At 27.5% G+C, this 25,668-nt stretch overlaps 4 protein-coding genes across 8 annotated transcripts in view; 1 reads left to right on the forward strand and 3 right to left on the reverse strand.

Moving 5' to 3' along the window:
• Nucleotides 1-308: 308 nt before the first annotated feature.
• LOC132938547 (DNA replication licensing factor MCM4) lies at nucleotides 309-3,510 on the reverse strand. 2 transcript variants are annotated; one of them, XM_061005454.1, is made up of 3 exons: nucleotides 3,381-3,510; nucleotides 3,233-3,281; nucleotides 309-3,160 (listed from the first exon to the last, which is right to left on the reverse strand). In XM_061005454.1, the coding sequence occupies exon 3, from the start codon at nucleotides 3,156-3,158 to the stop codon at nucleotides 459-461; it is 2,700 nt and encodes an 899-aa protein (XP_060861437.1). In that variant the 5' UTR covers nucleotides 3,159-3,160; nucleotides 3,233-3,281; nucleotides 3,381-3,510; the 3' UTR covers nucleotides 309-458. The 2 variants fall into 2 exon arrangements, with proteins under 2 accessions (XP_060861437.1, XP_060861436.1); XM_061005453.1 differs by having other exon boundaries at nucleotides 3,367-3,505.
• LOC132938553 (p53 and DNA damage-regulated protein 1) lies at nucleotides 3,509-6,667 on the forward strand. 3 transcript variants are annotated; one of them, XM_061005462.1, is made up of 3 exons: nucleotides 3,697-4,038; nucleotides 6,121-6,365; nucleotides 6,433-6,667. In XM_061005462.1, exons 2-3 carry the CDS (start codon nucleotides 6,134-6,136, stop codon nucleotides 6,600-6,602), a joined length of 402 nt encoding a protein of 133 aa, XP_060861445.1. In that variant the 5' UTR covers nucleotides 3,697-4,038; nucleotides 6,121-6,133; the 3' UTR covers nucleotides 6,603-6,667. The 3 variants fall into 3 exon arrangements, with proteins under 3 accessions (XP_060861444.1, XP_060861445.1, XP_060861446.1); XM_061005463.1 differs by lacking the exon at nucleotides 3,697-4,038 and adding an exon at nucleotides 4,934-5,061; XM_061005461.1 differs by lacking the exons at nucleotides 6,121-6,365; nucleotides 6,433-6,667 and adding an exon at nucleotides 4,924-6,104 and having other exon boundaries at nucleotides 3,509-4,038.
• Nucleotides 6,668-7,230: 563 nt separating this feature from the next.
• LOC132938554 (MIP18 family protein galla-1) lies at nucleotides 7,231-10,794 on the reverse strand. 2 transcript variants are annotated; one of them, XR_009663921.1, is made up of 6 exons: nucleotides 10,171-10,794; nucleotides 10,018-10,097; nucleotides 9,199-9,382; nucleotides 9,028-9,127; nucleotides 7,337-7,477; nucleotides 7,231-7,247 (listed from the first exon to the last, which is right to left on the reverse strand). XR_009663921.1 is itself a non-coding variant. In XM_061005464.1 (4 exons), exons 1-4 carry the CDS (start codon nucleotides 10,352-10,354, stop codon nucleotides 9,030-9,032), a joined length of 546 nt encoding a protein of 181 aa, XP_060861447.1. In that variant the 5' UTR covers nucleotides 10,355-10,793; the 3' UTR covers nucleotides 8,876-9,029. The 2 variants fall into 2 exon arrangements, 1 of the variants encoding a protein (XP_060861447.1); XM_061005464.1 differs by lacking the exons at nucleotides 7,231-7,247; nucleotides 7,337-7,477 and having other exon boundaries at nucleotides 8,876-9,127; nucleotides 10,171-10,793.
• Nucleotides 10,795-18,315: 7,521 nt separating this feature from the next.
• Nucleotides 18,316-25,668, reverse strand: part of LOC132938207 (serine/threonine-protein kinase SMG1) — a 30,804-nt gene continuing 23,451 nt past the window's right edge. The window contains exons 39-51 of the mRNA XM_061004908.1: nucleotides 25,446-25,642; nucleotides 24,991-25,176; nucleotides 24,345-24,581; nucleotides 23,995-24,283; nucleotides 22,088-22,387; nucleotides 21,868-22,025; nucleotides 21,587-21,751; nucleotides 21,282-21,432; nucleotides 21,000-21,160; nucleotides 20,614-20,776; nucleotides 20,406-20,549; nucleotides 20,233-20,339; nucleotides 18,316-19,379 (exon numbers count right to left, since the gene is read on the reverse strand). Of these exons, the coding sequence (XP_060860891.1) occupies nucleotides 19,302-19,379; nucleotides 20,233-20,339; nucleotides 20,406-20,549; nucleotides 20,614-20,776; nucleotides 21,000-21,160; nucleotides 21,282-21,432; nucleotides 21,587-21,751; nucleotides 21,868-22,025; nucleotides 22,088-22,387; nucleotides 23,995-24,283; nucleotides 24,345-24,581; nucleotides 24,991-25,176; nucleotides 25,446-25,642 (2,336 nt within the window). The 3' untranslated portion in view covers nucleotides 18,316-19,301. The remainder of the gene's footprint in view (nucleotides 19,380-20,232; nucleotides 20,340-20,405; nucleotides 20,550-20,613; nucleotides 20,777-20,999; nucleotides 21,161-21,281; nucleotides 21,433-21,586; nucleotides 21,752-21,867; nucleotides 22,026-22,087; nucleotides 22,388-23,994; nucleotides 24,284-24,344; nucleotides 24,582-24,990; nucleotides 25,177-25,445; nucleotides 25,643-25,668) is intronic.

Genomic DNA, 25,668 nt, shown 5'->3' on the forward strand with positions numbered 1-25,668 from the left:
ATGACCATTAATCATTTGACACAATGTATACAACTTGTAAAATGTATTCATTTTTATAAGGTGTACCAATTTGTATTAACACTTAAAAATCTAAAATTCAATTCTTTGAGTTTCCTTATTTTTTACAGAAAAGATGTTGTTAGATAACAAATGAAATTACTAAATCAGTTCAAAAAATGTATATTATTACATTATGAAGTATAAATATTATTTTTGTATTACTTATATTCATATTATTACAATCCAAAATAAATACAGTTGAACATTTTGTGGAGTGGGAAGAAGTTTGTCAATAAAGCAACTATGTGTTAAAGTTTGAATGAAATTTTTTTATTAATGATTTTGAATAAAATACTTTAAATACCTACATACCTAAAATATAAAAATACACATTATATGATAATAATAATTAAAAAAAAAATAATTCATGATAAAAAAAGTATAAATTATTAAATAACTCAAATACGACGAATAGTGGTTCTTCCTGTAACCATAATTTGTCCTAAATCTTGTACTTCCTTAAGTGCATCATCTAACATTTCTCTGATTACTTGAAATGGAAAAGCTGATTTAGCTTCACTTAATAATTTTTGATAGTTAAATATAGTAGATTTTGGTTGGCTTGATATCACTTTTGACAAATATTCTGCAAGGTCGTGTCGTCTTTGTCTTGCAGCCGAACTCAATCCTGTAGTAAGTATTCCAACATCTATTTTGCCCGAAAGAGGATCTGTAGCACTTTGCTTTAGTGCTTCTCTGTATAATCTCCAAGCTTCATCAACATCAGTCATTTCCACGACGTTTGAATATCTCATCTTAGCATGAGCTTCAGATAACCGTATCAAAGATTCTAACTGTCTTGGATATGCAGATACTTGTCCTCTACCACTTCCAATAGTTCTCATGTTCACATAATATTGAATAAGTTTCTGTCTACTTTCCTCATTCAAAATAGGTTGAAATGTTTCTCGCCCATAAGTTATATAATCTTGAAGTAGGCTAGTATCCATTTGCTCATCTCGCTCGTAGTGTTCATTTTGATAATACAAAGATACTAAGTGATTGGCTAATCTTCTATCATACTGTTCGTTTTGTGGATCTAACATTAAAAATATTAAATCAAATCTGGATAACAGCGTGTGAGGAAGCTGTATATTTTCTATAATGGTCTTGTTTTTATTCCACTGCGATTCACACGGGTTTGCAGCAGCTAAGATGGAAGTTCTAGCATTTAATTGACAAATAATACCTGCTTTGGCAATACTTAAAGTTTGTTGTTCCATAACTTCATGCAAAACACTCCTGGCCGACTCGCTCATTTTATCGAATTCATCAATGCAACAAACTCCATTATCAGCCAAAACTAAAGCTCCAGTCTGTAAAACCAGTTGCCTGGTTTCTGGATCTTTAATTACATAAGCCGTCATACCAACAGCTGAAGACCCTTTACCACTAGTATACTGACTTCTGGGTACAATATCATAAACGTATGACAAAAACTGTGATTTACTTGTACCTGGATCACCACATAATAGTATATTTATTTCAGACCTTAAATGATTTTTCTTTATAGAAGTTTTTCTGGTCCCGCCAAATAACTGCATTAGTATACCTTTTTTTATATCGCAATTTTCGTATATAGAAGGCGCCAAAGCATTAGACAATCTATCATAAATATCTTCTGTCTTAGATAATTGTCTCAATACTTCAATTCGTTCCTCACTTATTTTATTTTTTTCTTCAACAGCAAATGATATACGGCTATCATTATTTTTCAAAAAGTGTAAAATGTCAATATGAGTCCTGTATACACTACGGAAGTTTCTCATTCTAGGATTTACTTGCATTGGAACGGCTCGATAAATGCCTGTTACAGATACACGGTCACCAGCTTGCACAGTTTCAATAAGTTCATTATAGGAATATAAATTGACAGTATGTGGAGTCTGACCAGCTGGCATTTCATCAGGGGATTCTTGAAGCTTAGTCAATTGTTTATCAGTAAAATTAGATTGGTTATGTACTAATTCAAAACAATGATTAGTATTACAATGGGGACATAGAGTTGGCTCAGCAATATTACCACGATCAATTTCAACAATAGTTGTATAAGAACATACAATACAACGAAAAAATGCATCACGCATCTCAGGTATAATGTCACTACATCGAATTACCATTCCTGTAACGGTTATTAGCTGATCCATATCCTCAGGATTAAGGAATCGCATATTCTTAGTTTTTTGTACATTAAAAGGTCGAACTTGAAGAGCCTTAGTAACATGTGTCAAATCAGCTGCTGGATATTTAGTGAAAAATACTTCATTAACAACTGTATCAAAAACTGGGATAACTTCTTGCGGGTAGCATATTAATTGATCATAAATTTCAGAATCAAATTTATGTAAGTGACCACAATCAATATCTACATATGGGATTTCCATTTCCAAAACATTACTCAATTTAGTCATATAATGAGGCAATTCAGATTCATTCACACAAAATGTTTCAATAAAATGTTGGAATCTTAATCGACATCTATCAACTACTACATCTGTACCCCATATGACTAAATTGGGAGCAACATCTTGATTATCAGGATCAGGACGAGGAGCGCCATTTTCATAATTTGCAGTATCCACTTGCCTTTGCCGACGATTAACCGATAAGTTATTTCTTTGAACTGAACCACCACTACGCATTGTGAAACCTGTAGCCCGAGAATCTACGGAACTTAAAGGGGAGCCATAGTTTATTGGAGAACTAAGGTCTACTTCACTGGTACGCAAACCTCGCAGAGGGCTTGTCATAAAACGACGAGCAGGTGAAGATGCTTCAGAGACTATAGCCCCTGACCGACGACTGGAAACAGAGCCAGGTGTTCTAGCATGAGGTGAACGGCCATTAGCTCTTGGTGTCATGTTATTTCTAGAAGGAGTCCTTCCTTCTCTTGGGGTAGTAGTGCTATTTCTGGTGGGAGTCCTTCCTTCCCTTGGAGTGGTAGTACCATTTCTGGTGGGAGTTCTGCCACCTCTTGGAGTAGTGGAACTATTTCTAGAAGGAGTTTGTCCTCCTCTTGGCGTAGTGGCACTATTCCGAGGAGTACGGTCTCCTCTTGGCGTAGTGTTACCATTTCTTTGAGGTGTGCGACCTGACATATCTTAAATCACAATACAATATTAATTACACTTGATCAACTTCACCCAAGTATAAGTTATTAAGTTGTATTTACCTGATTCCTTTAGAAACACAAATAGAATGAAATGTGAGATTTAGTACAACTATAATTACAAAACAAATGGTTAGTTTAGATTTTAATATTGTAATTTATTACAAGAAATCTCAAAAAAAATCATTAGTTCAGACTTTTAAGCTTTGACCTCAGATTTCAACACTGGACTGCCGGATGGAGAGTGGATTATCTAGTCTAGTGAGGCGACTGGCGAGTGCGGACTGTGATGATCTTGAAAGTGGTCACTGGTCAGTGGAGAAGTGGAGGCTGGAGAGTGGAGACTAATAACAATAACAATGCAATATAAATATATCAACAAAATTGGCGGCAAAATATATACAATGTTCATAAATAATTTTAGGTTATTACTAGTTACTAATCAGTTTAGCCATTTCTCATACCATAAATTTGTCAATATTTAGAAGATATATTTTGGACATACTGATGGTCAATAGAAACTGATAAAAATGATTTGTCAAAGTGGCGCGCAGTAAATAGTAAATACTACTAATATCTTAATCTTAATTTTAACAGATCAGTCGTCAGTACAACACCACCACTCACCAGTGTAATGTTGTATACTCATATTTCATTTGCCAATTTGTCATGATAATTTGTATTTTATCTGTCACGGAATAGTATATGATGTATCTGTAGTAATAATTACTGATAAACAACGATTTCTGGGACTTGACAGTTGACTCTCTAGAGCATCAAGTTCGATATTGAAATACTTAAAACATTTAAATTATATTACTGTGAATTATACCTTTTTTTCTATCTAATTTTTAAAACCGGATTTTGATGTAAGTACAATTATGGCATACATAATATTATTATGACAATACTTTTATATTTTAACCACTAACAAACTTTTATCAAGTTATTTTATTACACAATATTAGGTAGAGTTTTACACACAATGGATATTTTTAGTATACTGCATTACTGCTTGTATTATTGTTGGAAAATATAATAAAAAGTGCCAGAGAATAAAATAATAATAATTGATGATAAACAGTATCAGTTAGGCATGTAATAAAATATTCTATGGTTTTTGTATTGTTTTTATAATTGTACAGTAATTCAGTAATGGTAGGTATTGCCTATTTACCTATATTATGTTTTTAGTTTGTTTCTATTTGCTCTTAAGTAATTACCACTGAATATTTCCTTTGCATAGCTGTGATTATTATGTATAATTAATTTTCGAAAATTAATCATATCAACCTAGCTAGGAGGCAGGTAGCAAGAACTTAGAAAAAAAACCATTATATAAATTCTCATTAGATTTCTTAAAAATATATATAAATGGTCAGAGTATGTAGATCAATGAATCTCAACGTGGGATTTTTTAATTTTGAGGGAGGCGTTTTATATTATTATATTTAAGAATTCAGTATATAAAAATTAAAAACCCAGGAGGGTGGTGTGGGATTTTTGAAAATCTAAAAGAGGCTTAGAGTAAAAAAAAGGTTGGGAATCACTGATGTATATCAGTATGGCTAGCTATAGTATTGTACATTTAAAATTATATATTATGTTCCCAATTATAAAGTTTGGAAAAATTAAATTTTTTAGCAAATTTCCCAATTTTTTTAAAAACAAGTTATTTTAAATAATTAAATTCAGATATAATATATGATTGATATTGAATTCTAAGCAATATGTATATATTTTTGTTTTGACAGATTGAGTAAGTAAATATATTAAAATTGAAATATATATTTATTTATACCTATTACTACTCACCTATATCAACAAATAGAATGGCGTCAAATTTAAAAACTACGGATACAGAAAAATTAAATATGGGAATGAAATCAATAGTAAGTGAATTTGAAGTAAGTTGTGATAAAGTCAAACAATTGAAAGACAACAAAGAGTTATACAATCAAATGAAATATACTGTCAAAAAGTTATCAATTGAAGGAGAAAGCAATGACTATGCTACACAACTTTCAAATTTCAAAGAAGCTTTGAAAAATGAACAATTGTTTTACTTTAATAAAACTGGAATTTCTCAAAACTTTTTATCAAAAGATGTCCAGTTAGAATCTGCGGCAAACATCCTACAAGAAACCGGTATTGATGATTATAATGCAAGTAGCCTATTCACTAAATATTTGTCAATGATTGAAAAATGTAATAAGCAAAAAGAGTTTATTGATGACATTGATGAACATTTAAATAAATTAAAAATAATAATTGAACAACAGAATGATCTTAAATGTGAATTATCTAATATTAACTACTCACCTGTAGGCTATACAGCTGAACCTATCAATATTAAACCAATTGAAAGTATACAGACTGTAGACAACTGTGATGAAATTGTGAAGTTGGTCAAAAAAATAACGGACATTGAAAAGAAACAAGAAGAAATTTGTTCAGAAACTTCTGAATTAAAATGTGAACAGAAAAAAATGTACCATGGATTACCACCAAACATGGACCAAGCAATGATGGCGGTACAAATAGCAGAGCAAGCAATGAAGGCTATAACTAAAAAATTAATGGAAAAACTGTAGAAAATATTATTTTATAACTGATAATCTTCAACACAATGTAACAAAAATATTGTTATTTTTATTACTTACTATTGTTGTAATAATTTATGTATAAACTGTATTTATGTGAAACTGGATTTCATAACATAATAATTAATTTAAATTTATACCATTTTTTATATGCTTTTATTATTTTTAGTAATCACAAATATATATTTTTTAAAAAAAACTGTGTTTATAGTTTAATATCAATAATTTTCCTGTTGCATTGGTCTAAATATTTTACTATAAATTATTATTATTATTATCAGTCTAACAACGAGTTAATAAATAATTAATATCGTAATAAAATTATCATTTTTAATATTTTTTTTTTAGTAAATCATTCATTATGTTTGACGAAAATACAACAATGGAATACTTATTTCAAGTAGAAAGACAAGCAGAAAAAATACTTCTTAATAAAAGTGAAATGGTTGCCTTGGATAAAAGTAGAAATAGTAATCGCATGGCCATTAGAGCATTAACAAACTGTAAAATACCAGAAGATAAGATATGGATGGCAGTGGGTTTAACCATGGTAAAAGTTTCTGTTGAAAAAGCTAAAACTATGCTTCAAGCAGGTACACCTATATTATTTTTTGATTAATTTATCATCATAATGTATAAAAATACATAAATAATTTTCAGATCAAGTTACTTTAAATAATCGTATGAATATTCTTCGAAGCGACATTAAAGTTGAAGTGAATAAATTGAATGATATGGAATATAAAGAACCAGTGAAAGGGTTATTTTTAAATCCACTTACAAAGAAAGAAATGAAAGCAATGAATCAAGTACTCGGAATAGCTGATTAAACATATTAAGTGTCTTATCAACAATATATTAATTTAAATGAAAATATAATTATTTACTTGGAATATTATGCATTTATTATGGGTATGTTTATACTATAATTCTGTCAGGTAAATTTTTCTCTGGATAACTATACAAATATATTATACAGGGTGTATCTTATGTCATTGTACGCGGGGTTTTTTAACGGTTATAGATCGATGACATGAAAAAAGACGTGTTTCTTTATTTTTAACAGGCAATTTTTTTATAACAATTTCAAAATGTTTAAACACGCAGGTATACCAATAGCAAAATCAACTTTATTTTTTCAAATGGCAACTACTATATTTTTTAATGGATTCTGGTGAAGCTTTTTTTTCTGAAAATTTTGATAGTCAAATCATCAATTTTGGTTTGCTAGTTTATTAACTATGGTCCTCTAAAGTTTAGTAAGATCTGCATTAATACTTTAAATTGAAATAATTGGTATAGGTTTAATTTACAAGATCTAAATAATTTTCTTTCATCTATTTCTACTATTAAATTTGGACCACCTACTTGATTGTTGTTGCTCTCCATGCGCGAAACACAAACTTCTCGTAAGTAGTTGTTCCAATCGACTACCGCATTTTTTCCAATACCCAATTCACGTTTGCAATACGTCACTGAAGTAGGTAAGCATAAGAGTATATAAAATATACATTACTATTTATCGGTAATCTCGAACCGTTCAGCCAATTATTTACTCTAATACCCTTCTCTTTACAACAATCCCTTCGTTGACATTGCCATCTCGACCCTTTTATAAACATTTCGTGGCCATTTTCACATGCATTTGTCATTTCAATAATGCCTTTGGACAGTAGAAATAGAATTCCGGCTTTTATATCTGGCACTAAATAAGAAAATGCTAATATAAACATTCAGTGAAATTTTCAAGTATCTACAGTCATAAGTTTTTTTAATTACAACAAAATAAGAAATTTGTTACATGAGAAATCGAGTGAATATCCAATATTGTAAAAATATGAATTTCAAACGCTCATAAAAATTTTATTTGATTTGCTTGAAGACATTTTTTTTTTGATAAAGATAGACAAACTTATGATGAATCTTGTATTACATTTTCAAATCTTAGATTTAAAAGGAAAAATTTTTATGAATTCTCAACTCAAAATAATTTGCTAATTTTCGTGATTTTTTCGTATTTTGTCAAGATTTGAACTTTAAATGCTTATAAATAAAACTGTGACTAAGGATTTTTAATTTTTTTCATCTGCCTTTGAAACAATAACCTAGGAGCCTTCTATTAAATTTTCAAGCGTTTTTACCAAACAGATAAAATTTTATTGATATTTATAGAAAAAAAGACAAATAAAATTGAAAACAGAAAATGTCCGTAAACAGCTCAAATCAAAATATTTTGAAAATTTTTTGTTATAGAAAATGCAAATATAAACCAGTGAACATTTCATGTATATAAATTCAATTGTTTAAATTACAAAATATTCTCGTTTTTCCTTAATTTGTATGTTGTTTTTAACAGCGCTTTTGAAAACTATTAGGAATATTAAAATTTGACCTCCCCTATGCACCAAAAATTTTCACTTTCCCATCGAATAAGATACTGAGTTCAGTCCATGTCAAATCTACTGCGAGATTGTTCATTTTCAGAAAAGCCTAGATATTTAAAAACTTCAAAAGAAGTGTTAATTCCTTAGATCATGGATGGAGCCACAGCGTAGTACATCAATACAAAAAAACATTGCCGATATCATTGACAAGTTGTCAAATTAGATGGTTGATATGCGCATGCGCAATGCGACTTCTCGCATATTTATTCACAGATGCCTATTGTACCTATGGATAATTATGCGAGGAGTTGCATCGCGCTTGCGCACATCGATTACCTAATTCAGTGACTATATCGGGGCAACAAAATCATACGCTGTAACTACATCCATAGTAAATGATCTAAGGTTAATTCATATGCGCTTGCTTGCACACACACATTTTTTTTCAGTTACAGCCTTGCAGTTATAATTATTTTATCAAAGAACACAGATTATTTTAAAAACTAAATGATTTATAAAAAATTTTTTAAATAATTTTAAGATATCATTTTTTAACCGATTTCATTCTTTAGGTATTTTCACTGTGAAGTTTGCGTGTCACAACTATATATTTTAAAGCATAATATTATTTTGAGTATTTTGATTTTTAAATAACTATAATTTATAATAATTATTTTGATTTATCATATTACATTCCCTGGTAATGAATTATAATCAAATTTTTAAACAATTTACAATACATAACTATATTGCAATAATATTCCCTTATATTATTTAATAAAATTTACTTCAATAAAAAGGCGTACACCATCGTATAAATTTTTTCTTCAACATAAATATATAATAATCATAATATGTACTTAAAACTAACTTTTATTCTTCCTCTTTTATACATTTTTCCACTACATCTCTTAAACTTGGATTTTCCATTGCAGCTGCAACACGTTCTTTATCGTTTATTTGTTTGTTAACTGTAAATATAATGAATAAGTATATTGATAGTTACAAACTATGTAATAATAATCCATAAAATGATAATTACTTTCTTCTTCAGTTGTGTGAGCACCTTCTTTAATGTATATATCCAATTTAACATTCTCCAAAATAGATCTTATAACTTTAATCCTTATGCTAAGGCCAATTAAAGTAGCTAAACTGCAATGTGGTACTGTAGGATTAAATTCAATTCGGACAGTATATAGTTTCAAGTTTCTTTGATTAATTACCTGAAATTATCATTTTCAAAGTTGCCCTTTAAGTAATTTCCATATGGAACAAGGGACATAAATATATTATGATTCTAGCATATGAGAATAACCATAAAATATCAATCTGGCAAGTATGGTATACTCCGTGGTATAGGTGATAAAATGTATAACAATTATTTTATAAGTTATAAGATGGCATAAAATTTTAATTTATTTAATTGATTATTTTTTAGTACAATTATATTGTATAAAAATTAACTTAATAATTCATTATACATTCAATCCTTAGTACTGTATGATTCAGAAATAATTAATTCATAATTTACATAGATTCAATGATAACTAGTCTGGTATTTTAGTATATAAATAAATGTAATGATTTGTTTACTGAACAGCAATGACGAGTAATAATAAGTAGTTATTTTAAAATAGTATTTTTTACCTTATCTTATCCATTGAATAACTTGGCCAATTATTAAAAATGGTAAATATAAATAAAATATTTATATGCACATACAAAGGCTGCCGACCCCACAAAATACAGGAGTGAAGGGAAGAATACTTGTATGCACAAGTTAAAGTGTAAGTTTAATGAAAGAATATATTATAATATTTATTTACCAATTAATAAAATCATTATTTTGAATACTGACCTCTACTCCATTTTCATACACGACACTAAGGTCTTCCAGCGTAGCTGGTTTCTCCGGATCCTTAATTGTTCTAATAATATCTGTTTGTTCAAAAATAATTTTAAAACCAATTAACAATATTGTGTAATTATTAAACTGAGTGATGATACCCACCATAGATTTGGTCCTTCAATTCATGTGTTTTTTCGTCGAGTTGTTCGTCAGTAGCCTCAATTGCAATCGGGTTTACCGTCGTATTTCCACTGTCGTTTTTTAAATACTTTTCTTGAATAATTTTTTTTGTTTGTTGCATGAGATTAGCAAACATCATCAACAAACTACTTATAGTCAAAATCATGAGCAATTTTTTTTCTTTGTACTTCGGTTTCGATGAAAAATAAAAATTTCATACACAAAATTGGTTTTATAAGTATTATTTTAAATTGTTTTCGTTTCGCACATAGTTACTGATTACAAGTTAAAATACAAATGATTATGATTATTATTATATTTATTATAATCCCCGAAAACAACCATAAAGTAACAACAACAACAACAACAGAGGCTGATAATTGATAACCGTGTCGTTGCCCGCGGTATGAACTTACTATTACCACAGAATATATGAAATTTCATATATTCTGTGCTATTACTATGAATGTTTCTAATATTATTGATAATAAAATAAAATGTTGTCTTTAACGTTTGGATTACAATTTACATTTTACAGCACGATTTAAGAAACAATTTAATTTAATATAATCTTTAATCGTGAATTACAGTGTCACAGTGACCTACTCAATCACAAAATACAGTTTTTTCCTGTGGTATCATAACTGAGGTGGGAGAATCATAATCACAGATTATATAGAAATGTGTTTATTTTATATGTGTCATAACAACTATGAACCATAGACCTTAACCTTGGTGTGAGGTCTATGCTGTGAACTAGGGAAGGTGTATCAAAACCGCATACACATCATAAAACAACCACAGAATAGATACATTTTAAAATTGAATCTATTCTGTAATTTAAAATTTAATCTGTTCTAACTATTTACGATCTAAAATCGTGGTCAAAACTGAGGCGGGAATGATGGGGTGCACCAAAGTTGATTGTTTTGGTCGTTTCAAACCGTTTTATTGCGGAAGATCACGCCATTCGGAAACACATATTTTTGGAACTGTATTTTATTGAATCATTTATTTCTTTGGAATCGTATACACTAAACCGTTTAAAATAATATATTGTATTGGATTGTCGGAACTCGAAAGCATATTTTTAAGGACAATATTTATATTTCTTTGGAAATATATATTATGGGTTACAGACTTACCTTACGGTATAGGTACGGTTCCGATCAAATACATTTCCAACAAAATATAGCCCTCCCAAAGTCCCAACCCACCTGCGGGCACTAAGTTTCCATCCCATATAGCCATGTAGGTATTATTGTATTAATATCATGGATTACCAATCTCAAAACTGAAGCCATCAAACAAAACATTAGACAATTTTTAACAACAGGTCAGAATTAAAATGTTGCTGGACATAAGCGTGCGCAGAATTTCTGGCAGGGTAATTGTATACATAAGTACATAAAACATGAACACACGCACATATTACGTATATATAATATTCATATTCACACCTAAGTTATAAAAACTAATTTGTATGGGGTAATCTCATTTAACTAAATTTACCATAGTAAAAAAGTATTTTATGATTGAATATCAATTTTATTATCATAATAATAATAATATTGAATATTGAGGGGGGTCGGGGAGAGTTCGCAGAGTAGTCAAGTGCCTACCGTGACTACCCCGTGCCCACGCTTATGATAACTATAGTCTTTAGTTCTATACCTATATTGATAATTATCTTATGTTCATGGCTCATAAGCACAACCGGCGCAATTGAATTGGATTCCAAATACAAGTAACAACTAGTCGATATTTTACCCTTAATAAGTATTTTTGAATTGGCTCGCTACCTACCTTTTTTCAAAAATATATTGGTTACCAAAATGTTATTATATAATAGTCATCGTTGTCAGCAGTGTTAAGCCCAGGTAAATTGTTTTTCATCTAGATAAAGATTAAGACCAAATACATAACCTAGGTATACCAAAAATCTATTTAGATAAACATAAAAATAAACTCGACTAAAATTATCTATTTAATTATTTTAATAGATATAAGATAATCATAATTATTAATCTAGTACTTACTACCTACCAAATCATAGACTTATAATATACTATATGTACCTAATTTAGTAATATATATCTGACTATATGAATTTTTTTACACAAAATTATTTAATGAATGTAGTACAATTGTACAAAAATCTCACAAAAGTGCACATGGAGAAAGAATAAAAGCTAAACAATAAATAAAAAATTAAAAAAATATGTATTATGTATAGGTAATAGGCATCTGATACCTACAGGTATAAATACTATAATATTATATAAATTTAAATTAATAAGTTTAATACAAATATAGTATAGGTATATAATTAACTTGATTTATCGTGGCTTATATTTATTTTTGGCTACTATTTGAATGAATCAATCAAATATTAGGTTTCAACCTTGAATTTACATCTGCAGTGTCATGTCTTCGAATTTAAAGTACAATTTATAAATACATGGCTGTTGACTGTCGTGCTCATCAAATATTAACAACAAAATTAAAGTAGTAGGTATATAATAGGAATCAATGATTATCGATTATTGTAGAGGATTACAACGATTAGTTCGATAAGACTAAATACTAAAATCATTATATAATATAGGTACCTATATTATATAATACCTATATTATAAGTTATAACAACGTACGTGTTACTAGACTATACTTGAGTGCAAAGTGCCAATGACGACGTAAAAGTAAACGCGTATAATAATATGAGAACCACTTGTTAAATAATAATATTTTACCGTTTAGGGAGCCAGTTCAAGGGTTGAATTAATATTTACCCAAAATTGTAAGCCAATTCAATGGTCACCGGTGCAACTTGGGTTAAATTCTGGGGGAGAGGGCTAAGCCCACCTAATAAAACCATTAATTTAAAATAACCCATAGGGGCCTTATAGGGGATATTTTTTTTTTTTTGGGGGGGGGGGGGCTAGGCAGTCAGTTATTAAAAAAAGTTACTCAGTTCGCTTGCGGATAATATAAATATTTATTTTTTTTTTACATTTATTAGAATATTCAATATACCTATGTTAATATGTAGGTACAATCTGTAATAACTACAGTTACAATAAGCATATTATGAGTGTGAACAAAAACAAAAATAATATACACGACCTGAAATCTTGAGGTGACCACAAGCTACCCAGCGGCCAGTAGTAACACTCAACTAAATATAGATATAAATAAATATTGTTGATGGTTCGGATGATTTGAAAAAAAAAGTTGAAAAACTTTCATTATTTTTATGCTATTAATATTATTATAATTATTTTTATTTTATGCGCAAGTGAACTGATCAGCTTTTTTTTATAATTTACTGACTAAGATATTATAATTATAATTTTAATTTTATAATTTTTACTATTATTATTTATTGTTATTGAAAACTTCCACAAACGAACGCTGACTTTGTCTTACACTGACTGAAAATAATATTAGTATCATAAATTATAATTATTATTTTTACATAACATTTTGTTATTTATGTATTATAATATTGCTAATATTGCCTTGGTATAGCTTTGGGGATTTTTTTCCTAGATTAGGATTTATGGACTCTGAAAATCCAACGAATATTTTTTTGTTAGTAAGTATAGAGTGTTGCCATTGGTTACGGAAAATACAATATTTAGTTATGAAATTTGAATATACATTTAGAGCTGTATTTTATGTTTGGTAAAAAACACCCAAATTAATGTTAAAATTATGTTTAGTTCACATTTAGCGGAGTTTAATGCCCACTAGCATTATTTAATTTGTCACGGGCAATGCCCTCCAAGATTGGCTAGTATTATCGCTGAATTGAGAATAGACGAAGTATAGATTTTATCTTTTCTGTGGTATTAGCGTATTACCTATATGAAAAATAAAATAATTATCAAAATATGTTATAAATAATTTTCTATTATTTATTGGGTATAAAAAATATATTTCATATTTTCATAAAATAGTCTTAATTCAAATTATTTAGATTTCTAGAAAAAAAAAAGAATACATTTGAGTGATATCTAATTATCTAAATCAGATTATTTGGAAATATTATATTATAAATTGTAGGCAGAAAAGTGCATTATAAAAGCATAGGCATTAAGTTTAAGTTGTTATAGTGAATAAAATATTTATCATACATGCATATATTATTATAATGTGATTTTTTTTGTGCGTCTTTAAATTTGAGCATAAATCCATAGTAATTTTTTTATGAGCGTTAAAGTCAGAATTTTGACAAAATCATGACATTTTACAAATTATTTTATAAATGATTATATTTAGTATAGAAATGTCAGTTACTAGGTAAATATATGTAAAATTAAATAACAATTTTTGTTTTTTAGTAACTTAAACTCCCTACTCTCAACACAAGCTTTTGCTTATAGTAGGTATCAACTTATAATCCATGTAATTGCTTTGTACATATATTATATATAATATATTAATATATGTATAATGTATATACAGTTGAAATTAATAAATAAATAATAAAATATTTTAAGTTAGAAATACATAAAAATCGTCTTTGTTACAATACAAGATTTTTTAGAAGTTTTTCTACCTTTAACAAACAAAAATGTCTACCGGAAAGTCAAATTAGTTATTTATGAGCGTTTCAAGATCAAATTTTTACAAATTGTACCTGTATTCACTCATTTTCTTATGGAACGATTTTCTTAATTGATGTCCAAAAATGAATAACCGTAGATACTTGAAATTTACACCAAATGTTTATAGTATCAAGTTTTTATACTTGATAAAATTTTCAAAATATTTTGACTTGTTTTTAGCTATGTAAACTGATTTTTTTATTATTTTTGATCAATTTGCTTTAACAACAAATACGTTATTAGCGTATAGAAGTTTTTTTTTTAATTACAATTATTACTTCTTTACATGTTAAATGTATTACTATATTAGTTTTTTTTTTTTAGATTCTGAGCGAAGCGATGAATGTATTGATTTTACAATGATGTGTGTTTTTTTTTTAATTTTTTTTTATTTTTGTGTCTGTCATCACCTTTTAGGACAGTAAAAGTGCTTGGATTTTCTTCAACAGTAACTTTTCTGATAGGAAAGTGAATCTAGTTGGTACTTTGGGAGTCAGAAGTAAAAACTTCTCAGTAGTTTTCAAACGCGACGTGAAAAACAAAAGAAAAATTAAGGAAAAACGGGAATTTTTACGCAAAATCTGTTTTCGAGAAAATCGAATTTGGTTTTTGGTGTAACTCTAAAACAAATGACCGTAGGGACATGACATTTTGACTAAATGTTTATATAAGCATTTTCTATACACCATAAAATTTACAAAATATTTTGACTCTTTTTAAGCTGTTTACGGCCATTGTCAGTTTTCAATTTTTTTAGTTTTTTTTTCTATAAATGTCAATAAAATTTTATCTGTTGAGTAAAAAAGCTTGAAAATTTAATAGAAGGCTCCTAGGTTATTGTTTCAAAGGCAGATGAAAAAAATTAAAAATCCTTAGTCACAGTTTTTATTTATAAGCATTTAAAGTTCAAATTTTGACAAAATATGGAAAAATCACGAAAAATAGCAAATTATTTTGAGTTGAGAATTCATAAATATTTTTCTTTTTAAATCCAAGATTTGAAAATGTAATACAAGAAAGTCAAATTTAAATTTTTATGAGCGTTTGAAATTCATATTTTTACATTTGATATTTACTCGATTTCTCATGTAACGATTTTCCTATTTAGTTGTTATTCAAAAACGAATAACTAGATACATGAAAATTGTACTGAATGCTTATATTTTCATTTTCTATACACCATACAATTTTGAAAATATTTTGACTCTTTTTGAGCCTTTTACGGACATTGTCAGTTTTCAATTTTTTTAGTTTTTTTGTCTATAAATATCAATAAAATTTTATTTGTTGGGTAAAAGAGCGTGAAAATTTAATATAAGGCTCTTGATATATCGTTCTAATAGCAGTTGAAAAATATTAAAAATACATTGGCCAAATTTTTTTTTATAAGCATTTAAAGTTTAAATTTTGACAACATTTATCAAATTTATAATTTATTAATTATTTTGTAGTTAAAAATGTATAAAATGTTTAACTTTTATAGCTAAGGATTGAAAATTTAAAACAAGGCTCCACGTAAATAGGTTAAATATAAATTACTTTATTCACAATAATATCATCAAATATACTTGGTTATATCATAGGCTGACTGACCGTTTTCGCTCAGAATCGTGTTTCTTATACAATGATATTATATCATTGAATTCAAATTTTACTATACAGCAGAGCGACATCCACTTATCCACCTTTTTTAAATCGTAGATTTAAAAAAAAAAATTTTTATGAATTCTTAACTTAAAATAATATGTTAATTTTCGTAATTTTCCAGTATTTTGTCAAAATCCGAACTTTAAATGCTTATAAAAAAAAATTGTGACTGGATTTTTAATATTTATAGCGGGGGCCTTGTATTAAATTTTCAAGCTTTTTTTACCCAACAAATACAGTTTTATTGACATTCATAGAAAAAAAAACTAAACAAATTGGAAACTGAAAATGTCCCTAAACAATTAAAAACAAATCAAAATATTTTGAAAATTTTACCGTGTATAGAAAATGCAAATATAAATAATCAGTGAAAATTTCATTTATATACACGTTCATTTGTTTTAAAGTTACACCAAAAACCAAATGCAATTTAGTCAAAAACTTATTTTGCGTAATAATTCCCGTTTTTCCTTAATTGTTATGTTGTTTTTCCCGGCGCTTTTGAAAACTATTGAGAATTTTAAAATTTGACCTCCCGAATGTACCAACCAATTCACTTTCTCATCAAACAAGATACTGTTGAAGAAAATCGAAAAAGTGCGGCCCCAAATCGTGATGACAGGCAGAAATGAAAAAATTAAAAAAAGGCACACAAGTGGGTACCACTTTGCTGTACAGTATAGTTGTCGAGTATGTTATTGTAATGGATGTGTTATATTTGAATTCAATGATAAATCATTGAATACGAAAAACGATTCCGAGCGAAGACTGTGCGTTAGCCTAGGCCTAGCTCAGTGGCGCCGAACGTATGGCTACTGGGGTAAATACCCCATAACTTTTGTAGGTGGTGGGTGGGTAGTTGGGTGAGTGCTTTAAGGTCTCGTTGACTTTGATAAATTACTACTACATATACAATATCATAAAAATTATATATTCCAACGCTCATAAAAAAATATTGTTACTTAACGCTAAACTTAATTGATTTGTTATAAGTAGAAAATTTTGTTGGGAATCTTTTATTAAAATTTCTTATCTTAGCTATGAAAAGAAAAACTTTTTATGAATTTCTAACTAAAAAAGTTTATAAAATTTGAAAAAATTATCATGGCTTTATATAGTTTAAAAATTTCACCGTTTATGAAAAATGCTGATATAAATATATGGTAAACATTTAATGAGTCTACTGTCTACGGTTATTCGCTTTGAAGATACAACCAAATATCAATAAAAAAATAAAAAAATCAATTATTTACCGCTGAATATCAAATGTAGAAAAAATTATAAGTTTAAAAGCGCATAAAAAGATAAAGTTCTGTCTAAGTACACTTTTTTTTGTTTGTTATAGGTAGGAAACTTGTGCAAAATCTTCTATTAAAATTTTTAATCTTAGGTATGAAAGGAAATACATTTATGTATTTCTAATTAAATAATAATACAAATATCACAGGGTAATACAATTATACAAAGGTATCACGACGTTGAAGCCTTGAAGGCCAATAGGTATTTGACGGGGTTTAACGTGGAACGGGTTACGGGTCACTATTTATTTGTACCTGTGCAATAGAAACATAATATAGAAACATTATTGAGGGTCATAAAGGATTGAATTTTGTCGGGAATGGCGCTAATATTATAGTCATTTTTAAATTTTTAAAATTATGACTGTTTGATGGTATTGGACCTGAGCACCTGATGGTAAATCACACTAATGAATTTAAAAAACAAGGAAACTAGTGAAAAAACTTTTTTTAAAAAATATGTTTCACTGTGTATCATAATGATAATTATTCACATATGAACATAATATTAACAGTTAACACCAGATCTTGAATTCTGATAAAATATTATATTAGGTATTACCTCAAAAAATTATTTGTATATATCTATACCCTTATATGAATATAGATATTAAAAACAATATATTATTATGTATTTAATAAAACAATTTTATATAATTATAAGAATAAAAAGCACGAAAACTATTTTCGAAAAGAAAAATAATTTTAAAGACAGTTGTAAATTTTAAACAAAAATAATACAGAACAAACATTTTTCACATGATCAATATTTTTTTCCTTCTTTCATGTACAATAAACACATACTATCCATTGTTTGTCACAAAAAATACAATTTAATTTATTTAAAAAGTTTGTAAATATTATTATTTACTAATTAAGGTGAATGCATGCATATTTGCATACAATATAATTATTATTAGTTCTAATAAATGTATATATTTTTAAAAAGATCGACCATGTTTCATTGTATAGTATAATTTTCTACAATTTTCTTATGTTTCAGAAATAAAAGTCATAAATCTACATTGTTTCAAAAAAAATGTGTTACAATTGAACAAATTTTGTGACAAAAAAAAAAAATTATAAATATATATATAGACATGTGGTGAAAAAGTAAATGTATTTTTAGAAACGCAACAAAGACCTAATATTAAGAAATATTGAATTACTTAATGCTAATGAAAAAAAATGACAATCATTACCACAAACTAATGCTCTTTTTTTTACGAGATACGACATATTCACCAACTTTACCCTTAATCTGATACCATTTAAATAGCCATTATAATAACACTGATCTTTCTTTAATAAATTGCTTTTTCTCATGGCTAATAATTATGGGATTTTTTATTTTTATTATTAATAATATTATTTTTTTTTTTTATATAATTTATTGGTAATTTATAAATGACAAACACACTGCTAACCCATCTGTGTAGTTTTGTTCATAAAACTCGTTTAGGTTTTGCGCGGTCATTGATTCAATTTGTCGTAGTAAAAGTATTTTATAATTCAATCCCAAAAGACACCATCAAGTGCCTTTAACTTTGGTTATTCACACCCATGGTGTCCAGCCTTCATACAGCAGTGCCAAATTGTCTGGATTCGTGGCTTCATTTATCACCCAATTAACCTAATAAATGAAATAAAATGTACAATAATATATTTAATAATTTTATTAATTGGATATTTTTTAAATATAAAGTATCAAAGTTATAAGAATTAAGAATGGACACTCAAACAGTCGCTTGTCAAATTATAACATTTTTAAAGATAAACATTTTATAAAAGTTAATTTTTATATGATAACTTTTTTTATGATAGATATTACTACAAAAACAATACTGCTGTTGAAAAATTAGATTAAGAGGACATGATGATGCATGTGGTAATTTTTGTCTTACAAACGCACAACATATCAAACCAGCGTTTAGCAAAATCTGTTTTGTGTTATATGTTATAATATTACAGTAAATTGACCTATCATCAAAATTTAAAGGTAAGAATATTATCTGTGTTCTCACTTTCTTTTATTATTTTAAATTTAGAGTTTTGAACATTTTTACATTAAAACATACTTTAAAATTAAAATATAAAAAGAACCACAAGAGAACACATAATAATCATTTCTTTAAATTTTATATGGGGTCAACATAGTGTAATATTAAAACTAATAACAAAAACATGATTCTTATAAACAAAAATTTGGTATATTGTATTATGTTTGATGGAGCAAAACATACGTGCATTAGTCTTCTTCATTAAGAACATTGTTGCTTCAATTAAACTTGAGATGGATTTTATATATTGTAACATAGTTAGTATATATTTTGTATTTTCATTAAAATTTTCAATTTATTTAATATATTAGAATACCAGAAAATTTATTTAATAGAAACAAAGTAAAAACTAAAGTTTTATTAGAATTTGAAGTTAAAAAAAAATTGATTTTCACACTATTACACAGATCATTCAATTTTTATTACCTGTTCAGTAACAGTTGATCTTCGACCAGGATCTGGATCTCTACCTTCAAGTTTCATTCTTACACGTCGCCAAACGCTTACAGCGTATGCGTTACATTTTTGAACCGCTAGAAAAACATTGTTTAGATATTTATCAACTATCAACCCAACTAAATTGTTTAAAATTAAAATACCTTTTCCTGTATGGGGATCTCTTGGTAATCCTTTTCTTGGTGACAAACAAATGCTATCCTGACGTACCAAAGGTGGACGTTTATGCTGTTTTATAAGTAATCCCTTTTCACCCAAGATTGTTAGTAAATCATCATAAATTTGTGCTGAAATAAAACATATAAATTAGTATAACATATTTTGTTTAACTGTACAATGGCATTTATTTACGTGTTTTTTTGTGAAGTGATTGTATCGATTCGAGTAAAACATTCACTTGTTGAATAGTTGGTTCATTAATTGTTGTTAATTGTTCAATTAAAGACATTAAATGGTCTAAATAAGAACAATATTTTGTTAAATAGTTAATACTAGCTGTACCAACATTATCAATCTGAAAAATAAACAATTTAATCAGTTTTATATTATTACTATTATACAATATACATTTAAATAATTTTGAATTAAATCAAATAAAAATAAATATTTTACAGTAAATAGCAAAAACAATTAAATAATTGAGACTAAATAAAATTTTTTTAAATTATATATTATTTGTATAGTTAATAGTAAAATATATAGCACAGTATATTAAATATTTAAATATTTAAACATACTTTTGTCAATGACTTTAATAATAAACGAACGTCGGATATTATTTTATTATGGGATGTCAAAGTGGATTTAAGAACATTCAATTGTTCTTTAATCAATATTTGAATACAAGCAATTTCTGATCTGAGTGGTTCTTGGGCAGCCATTAATTGTTGAACATTGTCTAAACACAAAGATGTATAAATTACATAAATTCAATTCACATTAAACTAACAAATAAAATATTATTGAGAAATCACAATGATAACAGTATATGAAATAATTAGATTTTTTAGATGATTTACCAGAAATAATGTGAACTGTGTTGTTCAACCAAGTCCACTCAATAGGTCCTTGAGGTATAGGGACTACTTTAATAAGAGTTTCTTCTTCTGGCGTTATTGATATACCAATATTTGTAGCCATGTAACATGCTTTCTGATAATCTTCAACCAACTATTAAAAATAATAAAATCATTAGTATTTATTTTATACACATATTGGTGTTATAACATAATATAATGTATGATTATTGTTAGAATAACTAGTAACTACAACTTAATTGTATTTAAAAGTTTTTTTAAAAATCATTATTGTGTAATATAAATACTTGTAAAAATGAAATATCAGCAGAAATAGCTTCTGAAGTACGGGTGAATAATGATTCTGTTTGCAACAGAGAACTGACTACTGTCAATATAGAACTGCATAAGTTTTGGTTGGTGTCTATCATTAATTTTTCATGTTTCATTCTGTTTCCAAAATTATTAGCCATCTAAAATGTTAACATTTTACATTATAAAATGTATTACATAATATTATAATTCACAACTTATGAAATGTTTTATTCCTATATTATTAAACTATCAACATGTTCTTAGTATATTATACCTCTACAACAGTTGGGTTTGCCCCTGAAGCCCATTTTAAACGTTGATCAACACTCGATGTTAATGAACTTCTATGTTCCATGTGTTCAATAATTTGAGATTGCATTACTGCCAATGGCGATAATATATTGTTTAATTCCATCAAAATTGTACCACGATCTTTAAAAGTAAATGGAATGAAAATTAAATTAATTCAACATTTTGAATAACTATGTACTCACCAGGAATGAGCAAGTTATCCAAATGTCCAGCAGCTGGGATAGCATGGAGCCAACAATGGGCTGCATATTGTATAGCCAATCTTTGTGCACCAATGTCTGATTGATGAGCTCTGTGTGTCAAATGAGTGTGTCGTTCAATTTTTCTCCAAACTTCTTCTAATTTTGTCAAAGAAGATGATAAATCCATCGATTGCCCACGACTGAATTTACCAACTTTAATTCCTTCTTCCATACACTTTTTGCAAAGTTCTTCTAATGGAACTTTACTATCTGCTCCAATATCTCGTTTTTCTAATTCAGCTATAAAACAACAAAAATATATATGAAATATAAAAACTAAATTGTTTGGGAAACAAATCCTCAAGGAAAAAAATCACTGTAAAAAAATCAGCAGTATAAAAAAGTTACATCCATTTAATACTTCTTAAATTGATTAATAATAATTTTAATGATAAAATATTAAATAGGTGCAATATTTGAGATAATATACTTGTTCTGATTTTGTTCAAACATATAATAGATAATAATATATTATAAAATATATATTCATGACCATAGTGAATTTTTAATAGAAATTATAAGCCTAGACAATGGCCATAATATTATGTATCCATTACAAAAAAGTTTGTTTGCATTTACTTTGATGGTGTTGTTCAAAATGTAATTTGATAAAGTGTAACATTAAAAATGTTGTAATTATTTATTATTTTCATTTTACATAATTTAAATTTTTTTACTTTCTTGATTTTTAATCAAGTATGGTAATTGAAATGAAAAAAGTCTGAATTTTGAAATCTTCAAGAATTTGTGTTGTATAGGAAAATAATAAAAATGTAACTCAGTAATGATGAGTAGGAAGATAATTTAGCTAGCTTTAATATAAAATATTAATGAGAGGGATTTGATATCACACTCAAGCGGTATAACCACTTGGATTCATAATAACGTCGGCGCGAACAGTCCCAAAATGTCTATTTTTATAACTTTTCTCCTAAACTATGATAGGTAGAAAGTTGGTTGATAATTCCTTAAAAAGGGATCATCAAGTAAATACTAAATGTGGAATTAAAATTTTTTTTAAAAAATTATTTAATTTTGTACTGATAAAAAAGAGTTATTTTTTGCTAGATTTTCATTTAGCGAGGTAGATTTCTGAAACTGGAGAACGGATTTTGTTGTTTGGGGTCATGTTAGATTCACATTGCATAGGAAAAGTGCAGTGAATATTTTCAGAACTTTATCTCCAATCATTAATTCACTACAAAGCTGTAAAGCTGAAAAACATTAAAAAACGCCCAATAAAATTTGTTTTAATTTTTTTTAATGTTCTGTAGAGAATTGAAGATTAAGTTCTGAAAATCTTCACTGCACTTCTCCTAACCAATGTGAATCCAACAAGACTCCAAACAACGAAATCCGCTCTCCGGTTTTGGAGATCTATCTCTAAATGAAAATGAAAATGATTTTTTGTTGGGCTGTTCACACCGATATTTTTCTGGATTCAAATTGTTATACCGTTTGGGTGTGATATCAGTTAATACATTTCTAAAAATTAAAAATCAAGAAAGTTTACATGCCGATCCCTGACTTGGCAACTGTTTTTTCATTATATTTGAATAGTTTTTTTTTTTGTTAAAATCTAATATATATTTTATTTTTATTTATTAATGTTTAGTACTATGCTCTTTTGTACTTAATCTAATGGTAAAAAGCTAAATTAATATTTTAAACATTTATGTTTCTACACTTAAATTGTTATTAACTATTATTAAGGTGTAAGTAAATAACATTAGAATGGATTAATCTTTATACTGTTTTTTTTTTCTAGCAATAAGATTTTTTACTGGGATGTTTTTCCGCAATTTAAAAAAAAATGTATTAGGTTTTAAAAGAACAAATTATGTTACCATTGATATTGAAACCGGTATGTTGCAATAAAAAGCAAATATTAACAGCCACTGTGTGTGAAAAGAGTCCTAATAATCGTTTAGTTAAATAATCAGCAACAAAACATCTCACGGGCTTGGATATCATATCTTCATTATAGCGAGAACCACTACGACATTGTGTATTTCTACCTCCAAAGTTAATTGCTACTTCAGCACACATGTTGAACACCTCTTTTATAGTAAGAAGAGACTTCAAGAACATTATATCATCTAATATGCTGCAAGGGCCTTCATCCATAACAGCTCCCTATGAATTAATAAAGTAAATTGTAAGTATTTCATTTAAAGTATCAACTGGTACACTTTACAAGTAATGATTTTGCTTCTCTAATTTGATCGACAGTTTTCCAAGCTGTCGAAACTTTGAGCTTGGATGTCATTTTAATGACATTTTCATTAGCCAAAGATACATCTTCAAAAAGACCATTAAAGCCAATTAAAAGCATCTCTCCTTGAGATAATACCACATTTTCTGGTTTTTTTATCATTTCAGCAAATTTTGTTCGTACTTGTTGTACAACTGTTCGACAATCTTCATTTGGGGACTGAAATTAAATAAAGAATATATATAAATTGAATCTTTCGTATTTAAAGTGTTAATAAAAAAAAAATATTGTATTCAAAAAAATGAGAGAAAAGTTGAGCCTATAATATGTTTAGGCTCTTCCGTGTAAGTATTTGAACTGCAGTACCACCAGAGGTATTTTATCTGTATTTATATTAACTATTGACATAAAAAAATTATTAGCAACTAAATTAGAACAATACTAGATATAAATATGCATGTTATCCTAACTGGTAATTGTTTTACTTTAAAATTACTTAAAAACATAAATAAAACAAATTTGTGTGAATGCATTTTGTCTATGTTGTGTGTGAGCTAGAGAGAGAAAATAAACAATACGCTGACCTACTCTTAATGACATTTTAAAAGAACAAAAAAAAGCAAATTACCTTCATTCCCATAATCACATGTCTAAGATGAACATTGAGTTGTTCTATCAAATCATTAAAGTTCAATGAACAATTATTTATTACATTATTTAACTCTGTGATAATAGTTATTGTACTTGGTTCTTCCACACATAATTTCTTAATGGTTTCTGGCATTATGATATCCAAAAAATTGTAGTTCATTTTCTATAATTAGAAATCAATAGGCATATCAATATGTATTATAATTCTTCAATATAATAAATCAACTAGCTAAAGTATTTAGCTAGTGATGTTAAATTTTTCAAGGAGATGCAGTACTCTAGAGTAAGAAATTTAATCAAAATTCTTAAGAAATAATCAGAAGCAGCATTGAATGTATTATAATATTATATAATTATAGATCAATAACTAAACATAACATTTATTATAAATATGTTAGTAATTTAGTATATTATATCATATTATAATCATACCTGTAGGCTACAGTAAAGGTTTTGTATAGCACGTAAACAGTTGAAGGCAAAGGCTAAATCAGTATCAAATTCAACATTATCATTATCAGTCAAAACGGATGAGACCATTTTAACTGCAATTGTAGTAGTCATATACATGTCAACCAAAACCCATTCTCCATCTTTTGAAGTCATATCTAATAGCTGTGTCCCTGCATCTAAATATCCAAATTATTGTTAGTAA

This window comes from Metopolophium dirhodum, chromosome 2, assembly GCF_019925205.1.
Source record: "Metopolophium dirhodum isolate CAU chromosome 2, ASM1992520v1, whole genome shotgun sequence".
Taxonomy (NCBI): domain Eukaryota; kingdom Metazoa; phylum Arthropoda; class Insecta; order Hemiptera; family Aphididae; genus Metopolophium; species Metopolophium dirhodum.